The sequence below is a fragment of the Filicampus tigris genome, chromosome 15, assembly GCF_054856515.1.
Source record: "Filicampus tigris isolate MCC_2025a chromosome 15, RoL_Ftig_1.0, whole genome shotgun sequence".
Taxonomy (NCBI): Eukaryota; Metazoa; Chordata; class Actinopteri; order Syngnathiformes; family Syngnathidae; genus Filicampus; species Filicampus tigris.
In genome coordinates this window covers 11,511,905-11,522,745 of record NC_141231.1, presented here as the reverse complement: position 1 = coordinate 11,522,745, position 10,841 = coordinate 11,511,905, and the positions used below count along the sequence as shown (strand labels likewise).

The 10,841-nt window shown below is 40.6% G+C and overlaps 1 protein-coding gene across 2 annotated transcripts; it reads left to right on the top strand.

Moving 5' to 3' along the window:
* Positions 1–14: 14 nt before the first annotated feature.
* Positions 15–10,836, top strand: arsb (arylsulfatase B). Of its 2 annotated transcripts, XM_086053350.1 has the most exons (9): positions 15–490; positions 594–748; positions 1,309–1,495; positions 1,648–1,838; positions 2,678–2,885; positions 4,426–4,669; positions 6,027–6,097; positions 6,818–6,940; positions 7,754–10,836. In XM_086053350.1, exons 2-9 carry the CDS (start codon positions 731–733, stop codon positions 8,011–8,013), a joined length of 1,302 nt encoding a protein of 433 aa, XP_085909476.1. In that variant the 5' UTR covers positions 15–490; positions 594–730; the 3' UTR covers positions 8,014–10,836. The 2 variants fall into 2 exon arrangements, with proteins under 2 accessions (XP_085909476.1, XP_085909475.1); XM_086053349.1 differs by having other exon boundaries at positions 15–748.
* The last annotated feature ends 5 nt before the right edge of the window (positions 10,837–10,841 follow it).

The window sequence follows — 10,841 nt, the reverse complement described above, 5'->3', positions numbered from 1 at the left end:
TTCAAAATCAAAACAGCCATGGCGCAACAGAGCCCAACGTCTTTTCTTTTCGTGTGACTTTTTTTCCACTAAAAATAATTCACAAACGAGCGCCACCGTCAAGATGACACCCATGCTGCCTCTAAATCTGCCATGTTTGTTGACTCCGAAGTCTCGTTAAATCTCGAGGGGGTTTGCGAGATTTTCCTTCTGACATGACAATATCGTGCGTGATATGTTGCTCTTGTTGCGTGGCTGCACACCACACACGGTAGATTCAAAATTGTAACACGCGTGATTTTTTTTCTCGTCACGTGTGGGGTCTCTCACAGTTTGGAAGTCGGTCGACAATTTTAAAATCCTGCCGTGTGAATCGGGCTTTATTTAAAGGTTTGCGAAACATTCATACACGCCGTTTTTGTACTGCAGCCCTTAGTTCCTCAAATCCCGAGGCGGGCTTCCTGCTTTACTTTGTGACAGCCCCTTCACTTCCACTTTGCCACACTTTGAGGTGAAGATGGCCGAAAAAATTACTTTCTTCGTGTTGCTGTTGACCGTCGGTTCCCCCGTGGCGTCGGGCTCTAAGCAGCCGCACATCGTGTTTATCCTGGCAGACGACTTGGGCTGGTACGACGTGGGCTACCACGGCTCAGAGATCAACACGCCCAACCTGGACAAGCTGTCGTCCAAGGGGGTCCGCCTGGAGAACTACTACGTCCAGCCCCTTTGCACCCCGTCCAGGAACCAGCTCATGACCGGACGGTACCAGGTGAGACACCCGGACGATACCCCACTCCACCCGGCATCGTCGCCAGTGCGTTGTTTGGGGATGATGATAATTGATCATAATTATGATTGATTTTAATGATAATAATTATAATTATGATAATTGATTATTCCAGTGGTAGGGATTATGTGAAGCACATTGAGTTGTACTTTGTATGAAATGTTCTATATCAATGAAGCTGCCTTATACCTACTGTTACTAGTACTGCTACCCGATCACATTTTGTGGCAACCATGTCAGATTTGAATGACTTTGAGTACAGAATCACGATCCAATACATTGTCTTCTCAATTTTTTTCATTTAAATAAAAAAATCCAAATAATGTTATCCCACCATTATACATTTTCATTTGGTTATAAGTCAAATCCGGCAGTGGTTCAAGTGAATTTTGAAGTATCCATTAAAAAGTGATATTGATCCAAAATCTCACGTCAGCGCTAACGTTTACAGACAGTTAAACAAGAAGAGGTTGTGATGTGGCTACTTTAGTTCACCTCTGACTTGGTCTTTCACCAGTTTGTTGCATGTTTGACATTGGCAGATCCACACGGGCATGCAGCACCAGATCATTTGGCCGTGTCAGCCATACTGCGTGCCGCTGGATGAGACGCTGTTGCCTGAGCTGTTGTCCAAGGCGGGCTACACCACGCATATGGTGGGCAAGTGGCACCTGGGCATGTACAAGAAGGACTGCCTGCCCACGCGCCGCGGCTTCCATTCCTACTTTGGTTTGTACACGCCACGTGTTCCCCTCACGTCGCCATGCTAGACGACCACTTGTTTGCTTTACAGTTGTACAGCCTCCTTTCCCCTTTGATATATTTCTTTAATACACACCTCAGATACAGTATGTAACACAGATTATTCATATGTTCTTCAGGCTACCTGATGGGCAGTGAAGATTACTTCACTCACATCCGCTGTAGTCCCATTGCTGCCATCAACCTGACCCGCTGCGCTTTGGACCTGCGCGAAGAGGAAGCGGCCGCCCCAGGATACAAAGGTGATTATTCCACCGAGCTGTTCAGCCAGAGGGCCGTCCGGATCATCACCAAACACGACCCCAAAAAGGTGACTTTTTTAGTGCACTTTAAAAAACAACTGCAGCCGAAACAATGTGCTGTAGCCTTAATAAATAAGAGCACAAATAAAACACAAACAATAGTAGAAATTTGTCTAATTATTGGTAGTAGTGACGGCACGGTGGCCGACTGGTTAGCACGTCCGCCTCACAGTTCAGAGGTCATGGGTTCGATTTCGGCCCTGGCTTCCCTGTGTGGAGTTTGCATGTTCTCCCCGTGCCTGTGTGGGTTTTCTCCGGGTACTCCGGTTTCCTCCATCCATCCATCCATTATCGATACCGCTTAACCTCACAAGGATGTCTCTGTCTCTGTGTACCCTGCGATTGGGCAACTGGCAACCAATTCAGGATGTCTCCCGCCTACTGCCCGATGACAGCTGGGATAGGCTCCAGCACGCCCGTGACCTTTGTGAGGATAAGCGATATAGATAATGGATGGATGGATGGATGGATTATTAGTAGTAGGAGTAGGAGTAGTAGTAGTATGAATAAGTTATTCCGTTTTTATAAAAATCTATTCTTAAAAAAAAAAAAAAACAGTGGGTGACTTGGTGTCTTTGAACAGTCACACACTGACCCAAAAAGTTTAATTTAAAAAAATTACAGGAAATGTGTTCATCTTTCATCCCCTCTTCCTCCATGTGAAAACATTTCAAAACAACTTCATTCTTGTTATATGCTTTGTTTTTCCCTTGAAAAAAATGACATTTGACTCCCATAATATTAAGATATTTTTTTCCCAAAATATTACCTTCACATTCTTTTTTGATTATAACAATAATAATAATGATAAAAATAATAAAACAAAAGTAATGTGCTTGTGTTTCAGCCCCTCTTCCTCTACGTGGCACTGCAGGCCGTGCATGCACCCCTGCAGGTCCCCGAGCGCTACGTGGCGCCCTACGCCTTCATCCGCGACCCTCATCGGCGGACGTACGCCGGCATGGTGGCAGCCATGGACGAGGCAGTGGGCAACATCAGCCTGGCCTTGCGGCAGGCCGGACTTTGGGACAACACTGTACTGGTGTTCTCCACAGGTACGCACGCATACACCCCCACTCCCCCAATTAATGACCAACAAATTCAGATTATATTGTTTTTTTTTAAGATTTAAATAAAGAGTGCACAATTAATAACATTCATTTTTAAATAGTACTTTTTTAATAAGTAGCACTCTATTCTCATAATACTATTTTTTCCATAAAATAATTAACTATTTTCATAAAATATGTTTTTTTTTCATATATTGTCACGATGTTTCATAGCTACCTTTGTAATTATTGTTTTACTGAAAAGATACAAAATTCGAAAATAAAAATACTTTTTTGTTTCTTTACTTTATTTGCCTTTTATTTAACCTACAAATGTGGCAGATCATTTTGCCTGACCCTGTATAAAACATTTTCCTTTAAGGTAATGTAACGCTTTATTGAAATGACTTTATGCTTGCAATATCATGCTTATTCTGTAGAAAAAATTGCAATTTAAGTCTGAAAGTATTATGCCTTACTAATCAAATCCGGGATGTATGAAAAAAGTAATTGCAGTACTCTGCATGTCCAACAGAGTGCGGCACAGGTTGCTAAATAGTCTTCAAGATGATGATCCATTCATAAAGTAGCCATCTAACCCTCAGGTGGAAGTGTTGTTAAAAAAAATAAAAAACAAAACTCTTTCCATCTGGTAGCCTTTCAGTGGAGACATTGTCATAAAATATCCACCGTGAGGCTTGCAGTGTTTATCAGCAGTAAACACCTGGAACCACACTGATGACTGTTAAGATGTGTTTTCAGCACATTGGACTTTTAAAGTGTCATTACAAAACAATGCAGTGAAATTGCCGGCTCAGGTTGCCAGATGGTTTCCTTGTTCGCATCAAAGGATGAACTCGTGGGCTTTTTCTTTTGCTTTTGAGATGATGTTCAGCCTCAACACAGACTTTAAGCCGACTAGTTTATTTTTATTAAGGGGCTTAACTTCCTTTTACACTTATATGACAAATAATGGTGATTTTAAAAAATGATTGTTTTCATCAAAACAAATCTGACTTTTCTCCTAATATAAATATTTTGTTTCTTGAAAAGTGCGACATAATTCTCGTTTAACTCTATTGTCAAAATATTCTTGACAAAAATACGATTCTTCTTTATACATTTTTGATGGAAAAATACAACGTTATTCCCATAAAATGAATATACTTTTCTGAGAAAAAATATATTGTCCGTTTTACAAAAAGCATTACTTTAAAGTCATCATATAAAGACATTTGTCTTCTCAAAAATCTCACTTTATTCTAGTTCCATACCTTTTTTTTTCTTGAGAAAAAAAGACATTTTCATAAAATTAACTCATTATTCTTGTACAGTAATACTAGTACATTTAAAAAAAAAAAAGAAAAAAAATTCTCTTATGAAGAACCTTTTTGGAAAAAAAAAATTTTGAAGAATAGGAGCAGCCACACCTCTTGGAAACACAGCCCTTGCTGTGGCCCAAAAAGCCAAAGAAAAAGAAAAATGTTCCCAAAAAATACAGACAACAGCCTGTTGTGAATTGTATCATGCTTCCGTCCCTGGACAGATAACGGTGGCCAGACGCTGCAAGGCGCCAGTAACTGGCCGCTGCGAGGCAGGAAGTGGTCGCTGTGGGAGGGAGGAGTCCGCGGCGTGGGATTCGTGTCCGGGCCGCTCCTCAAGCAGCCAGGCAGCGTCAGTCGGGAGCTCGTCCATGTCTCTGATTGGCTGCCCACGCTGGTGGGACTGGCGGGGGGCCACCTCAACGCAACCAAGCCTCTGGATGGATTCGATGTTTGGAACACTATCAGGTGACGGATGCTTGATGATGTTCACTCTGAACAAAAAAAAACAAGTATTGAGTGGCAGTTAATTTACAGCACTCAGACTGAACTTTCAAGGCTCACAGAATATTGTGTTTTAGTATTATGTAAACAGAAACTACCAAATGAAATCTTAAACCCTCTTCTTTCATCACAAAAAAATGTTTGTAGTTCATTCCATTTTTTTTGTAATCAGCAGTACAACATGGGTTGGTTTCACCCAAATCACCTATTTTGGACCCAAAAATGCAAGAGACAAGCTTTTTGTGAAAAAATATATTTTATGCACAACAGTGACTTTTACGCGAATAATTTTTGCTTTGTGACACCTCAAACATCTGAACAGTCCTTCTATACAATATCAACAACAATCAAAATGTGCTTTTGATGGCAAAATAATGTATTTACAAAAAAATCACCAGTGTAACAATTTTACATTTGACTACTTAAACTATTTACACACTGTTTAATAGTAGTAGTAGTTGTAGTCGTATTAAGCAGTGTGTGTGCGAGTGTGCCATGTACGTACATTGTCATCGCTTCTACTTCTAAATGAAAACAATCTCTGTTATCATTTCTCTCTTTTGTGACACTTAGTGATAGACAAACACTTTGAACTAATCACAAGCTGCTTGGAACAGTCAATTTTCCAAAGATACGCCATGTCCACTATTGATATAGGTGGTCTCCACTGCTGCCATCTTCTGGTCATAGATTTCTGCCTTGTGTTTGCAAAAAAAAAAAAAATACATGCAAAGAGGACCTTGGAAAAAAATAACAGCATGTTAAAATGCAATATTGAGTGTGGCCAAAAATCTCCATTAGAGCACTGTATTATTCAAAATTGTTCAGCCCTAAATTGGATGCCATGTGGATGGTGTTTGGATGATGCACTTTCAAGGCAAATCCTTCCCGGAATTCCGAATTGTACGAGCCGGACATTCCGCAGTACTCTATGATGGTTTTTCCTTCACAGCAGCTGAGTCCACTTTGATGGACACTTCGTTTTGCTCGCTGCCTAAATGCGGACGTGGTGAAGGAGGAGGTGAAACTGAGGGTCACGACACCACAAACTGCTACCTTGCATCCCGCCGCTCTGCTCCCATTGGCCGCTGTGCGTCAGCTGACCGCGGCCTCCACGCTGTTTTCTAATTGGCCGCAGAGAGCGAAAGCGGGCGGGCGACTGAGAGTTATTTGTGTTATCAGACACTGCGGTCGGTGCGTTTTCTCTGCGGTCGGAGCACATGACGGCCGGGTGCACTGTTTTAGATTTACACATCCCACTTGTGTGTTGTTCAGAGCGTGTGAGTGTGTGTGTTTTAACACGACTCCGTTTATATTCCAGCAAAGGCTTTGCCTCGCCCAGACTGGAGCTGCTACACAACATTGACCCAATGTACAACGATATAGCCCCATGTAAGTCAATGACGCACAACCACAACCCTCCCCTCCACCCCTCACAAACACAAGTGTTGGAAACAGTTCAGCCTTGGCTCCACTTTTTGTTTGTGGTTGCTTTAAGTTATTAAGATTGTCTTTGTTGTTGTGTTGGGCCCTGAGGAACACTGATAAGCAGAGCTGGGAATTGTCACTCCGTCCCATAGTCCCCGTCGTGCATATTTAATCGACGCAAGTATGCTCTGATGATCAGGTGAAAAGTGAAAACTACAGTGTTGAAAAGATAATCAGTCAACGTTGTTTGAATGTGAGCTTCTTGACATTCGATTCTCACGCGTGTATGTATGTATGTGTGTGTGTGTGTGTGTGTGTGTGTGTGTTTATGGTTGAGGTTCTGTGATTGTAGTGCCTCTTTCAAGAAACAGGTCTTGTGACTGCCTTGTTCTATTATCTTGGCTCAATAGTAATTCTAGTCTAAAAAGTTATTAATGTAATTCTAAAACACATTCTAATTTAAATCCCAAATGATTTTCCCCATTGGAAATAATGCATATGAAACAGAAATAATCTGTTGCAGGGTCATCACACCATCATGAAAATAAATCAAACAAAGTCAAACAAGTGTCATTTATTGGGGGGGGGGGACGTTCCAAATCTGCTTCAATTGGTGAAAATCAACAATACTGAGAGACCACATACTGCAAGTGTCCTCATGTCCTCGTCCTGTCCTCCATGCAGGTCCCGGCTCGGAGCGTCTGCGAGCGTTAGACGGCGACAAAGGAGTCTTCCGGTCCGGCTTCAACGTGTCCATTCACGCCGCCATCCGATCCTCAAACTGGAAGCTGCTCACGGGATACCCAGGTGAGCGCTTCGTGTGTCAGTGTCACCCACGCCAACATTTAGTCTGGAAGAAAACAGACAATGCATGAAGATACTGACGCGCTGTTTAGTGTCTTCCCATAGCAAATTATGTTAACGATGTGTTGCAGGGTCCTACAGTATCTATAATTAATCACACAAAAGACATAGATAAAGCCAAACGCAGAGTTGATCTATTCATACCAAAAAATCCTCCTAAAATGTCTTTTCATGAAAAAATAGCCAATAAAAAAACATTTATCCATGGGTTTGAAAATGTGAAACAAAAACACACTTAATTCTTTGAGGCGAAAAAGCCAAAGAAAAAGCGAAACATAGTAAGTCATTTGATGCAATGCTATATGAAAAACAACACAGTAAAAGCAAAACACTTCATCCCTATACGCACAAAAAATGTTAGTGTTGAGAAAATACAAAGAAAAAGCAGTTGCAGTTAACGCTACGATGCGAAAAAGCAAAAGCAAAATCCAATTAATACTTTCATTTAAAAAAAACAAAATACCAAAGAAAAATCCAAACATGATAATGAATTCTTTGCAAAAATGCCACAAAACAGAATTAATCATTTCATGCAAAAAAGACAAAGAAAAAGCCAAGTTTGACCATTTAATGAGAAAAAGGCAAAGAAAACCAAAATGCTATTAATCCGATGATGTCAATAAAATAAACACAGAGATTATTATCTCTTGTTGCAAAGCAAAAGGCACTTAATGAAAATGCATAGTTAATCCTTTGAGACAAACAAATCCAAAGGAAAAAAATCAAACACACATTTAATCCTTTGATGTGGCCCAGGTTGCGACATTTGGTTCCCACGACCCGGCCATAACGTGTCCTCTCCCCGGCCCTCCGAGCCCCTGAAGCCTGTGATGCTGTTTGATGTGCACAAGGACCCCGAGGAGAGGAACGAGGTGTCGGCCATTTACCCCGCCGTGGTTGACCGCCTCCTGGGCCGTCTGAACCACCACCAGCAGAGCGCATTGCCCGTCCACTTTCCCGACGAGGACCCGCGCTGTGACCCGGGCCCCACGGGAGCCTGGGGACCCTGGGCCTAGATGACTATCTCCTTGGACGAGAAATGGGGATTTACATGCACTTCCTGGATATTTTAATGGGACATATAATATGCAATCTAATGAGATATCGTATCATAAACGCTGCATTCTACCGTTACGAACATCAACGCAATATGAATAGTTTTGGGAAGAAAACTTAACAGTCGTAAAGTGATAAAGTGATTGAACTCGACTTAATTCACTTCACAAAAATTCTTCAAAAAAGAGGCTTCAAGCTGTTTAATTCCACTCGCAGTTGAAATTTATTGTTAAACTAACAAAACAAGGAGAATTACATATTGTGTACTTAAAACAACCTCAGAGCTTTTCCTTAGAAAAGTACGCTTAGCTAAATGCTAACTGACAATGGAAAACACCCTGGACAGGTTAACGAATAGCATTTGCGTTGCTGTGTTAGAACTCATTAAGGAAAAAATAAAGGATAAAGCAACATGTAGTCAGACAACGATGACAATGCTCTCAGGTCTATTTCTTTTATACTCTGCGAACAATTACTAATATTACTGCATCTTACTGAGCAGTTGTGACGGTCTCCTTGTACTATACATCTGTTTGTATTTTACTGCCCCCAGCTGGTCTAGGCGAGCACTCTCAAAGGAACCGCACAGTCCAAATGAAATATGCACAAACTGTTTCATTCTTTACATTCTATTTGTTGTTACTACATGATTTAATGAAGTACAATATTATAGTGTGCTAGTTTTTTAATCGGAAAAACTCATTTTTACAGCGATTGCATGAAAATAGACACGTTGAAAGAAAACTATCCCACCTACCAGAAGTATCACGGTACGGCTGTTGTGTGATAATCAATCATGATGTTTGCAAACAATACCAAAAATATTAGGAAACAGTGGCTATGTGAAAATTGATACGTTGGAAGAGAAACATCCACAATAGCCATAGTATCACGAAATGCTGATTGCAGCATAATTGATGACTGTAATATTTTCCAGACGATGCCAGTAGTATAACAATACGTTGACTGATCTGACGTTGGGCCTTGCTGTGTCAGCTTATTACCAAACAAAGAAAAGAAATGTTAGCACCATTGCTAGCATTCCTTGGGTTCAAATGACTTTGTGCTAAAGTGGTTAGCGCGCTATTTGTGATCGGCGGGTGAGGAATTTGGCATGGTGTTTCACTTGAGGGAATCATTTGCAACCCTGGAATTGGAGTGGGAGAAGCTAATTTTCCTTGGACGTATACGCTCTTTGAACCTTGACCCCTTGGCGTTTGACCTCACCAAGGGAGACCCCCCCAACTCTAATGCAGGGCCAGCGACCTTTGAACTGTCATGTCAACAGGAGAAGAAACAACAAGTCTTTTAAGAAGACATCCCAGAACAGACAGAAATTCTGCCCTTTTGTATCTGTAACACCCTCCATTTTTTTACTTGTATTTTTTAAGGAATTCAGCACATAAAGAACCAGCATGACTTTTCTAATATGAGAAGACGCTCCCCCCCCAAAAAAGACAGGAAATTTGCCATCTTGGTTTGAAGCAGCCATTTCGTCTCGATAGCGCCCTCCAGATTCCCCCATACCCCACCCCCACTTTTTTTTATTTTTATTTTTTTAAAGAATTTAGCATCCAAAGCTAGTTTCATTTACATGAAATCTGGTGGACCTGTCTATCATTAGTAGACCCACAAAGAAGGTCTCAAGAAGCCATGCCTGAAAAGACACAGGAAGTCTACCATTTTGGTTCAAAGTGTCGATTTTGGGCTAATTTGAGCTATTTTTATTTCCACTTAGAGACTTTGTCCGATTGCTACCAAAATTAGAACCACACATGCAGGAACCATCATGTCCATTTTTCAAAATACATGACTCAGACACACTTTATTTGCGTTCGTGGGCCATAAAATGATGTTGGACGCCTTTAGAATGCCAGCTATCCGCTCAGCTGGTAGCCTCCCTGATAAAAAGGTGAAGTCTCTGATTGAAACAGAGATGGCTGCCTCACAGAGCCAGACGACAACAGGGAGCACTCAGCTGCTTTCACATATTCAAGTCATCCTTTTGAATAACTTCAAAATATGATGCTTGTGTACAAGCAATAATAAATAGGATATAGCATGGACAGAGTATGGTATATTAATAGAATTTATTCAATTTTGTATATATTTTGAATACTCTTATTTGACATGATTTGATTCTTTGATATATATTTTTAGAAAGTTTTCAAACTGAACTAAATTATAATTGTTACTTTCATTAATATTGTCAAGGTTACTATTACACTTGGATTAGAAAAAAAAAAGAAAAAAATATTCAAATAATTTGTTTAAAACCAAAATCACGGTTGCTGGTCTTCTGATTGGCTATGTATGATTCCGTCCGGCGATTTGGCCACGGCGAGATTCAAACCCGAAACCGCAGAACTGTGATGCAGGGGTGCAAACCACCTCACCATAACCTTGCTACTGTTCATAGTGTTAATGTATTTATTTTATTTTTTAAATCATTTTAAAAAGCTCACTGGCATTATTATTATCATTATTTATTTTTCTTATTCTTCTTCTTATTATTATCATTATTATTATTGCTCCTACTACACTTTGAAAAAAAAATAAACAAACGTACTTTTTTAAATTTTAGTTCGATCGTCTTCCTCACTTCTTCCTCACAAATCACGGTTGCTGGCATCCTGATTGGCTACTTACACAGCAGCTCCTTTGCGATTGGTTATTACCGGTAGTGATCTCTCATTGGTGACTGACCTGCGTGTAAATTGAATGATCTATTTATATTATTTGTGTAAAATTGTTTTGAATAAATACAAATCTATTACAAGTCATTCTT

What these genes read in the sequence shown, in the direction of transcription:
- arsb (XM_086053349.1), top strand. Translation starts at nt 497, where the DNA reads ATGGCCGAAAAAATTACTTTCTTCGTGTTGCTGTTGACCGTCGGTTCC. An exon ending in CCAAACACGACCCCAAAAAG is followed by an intron (nt 1,839 to 2,677) that starts GTGACTTTTTTA and finishes CTTGTGTTTCAG; the next exon opens with CCCCTCTTCCTCTACGTGGC. An exon ending in TGTACTGGTGTTCTCCACAG is followed by an intron (nt 2,886 to 4,425) that starts GTACGCACGCAT and finishes GTCCCTGGACAG; the next exon opens with ATAACGGTGGCCAGACGCTG.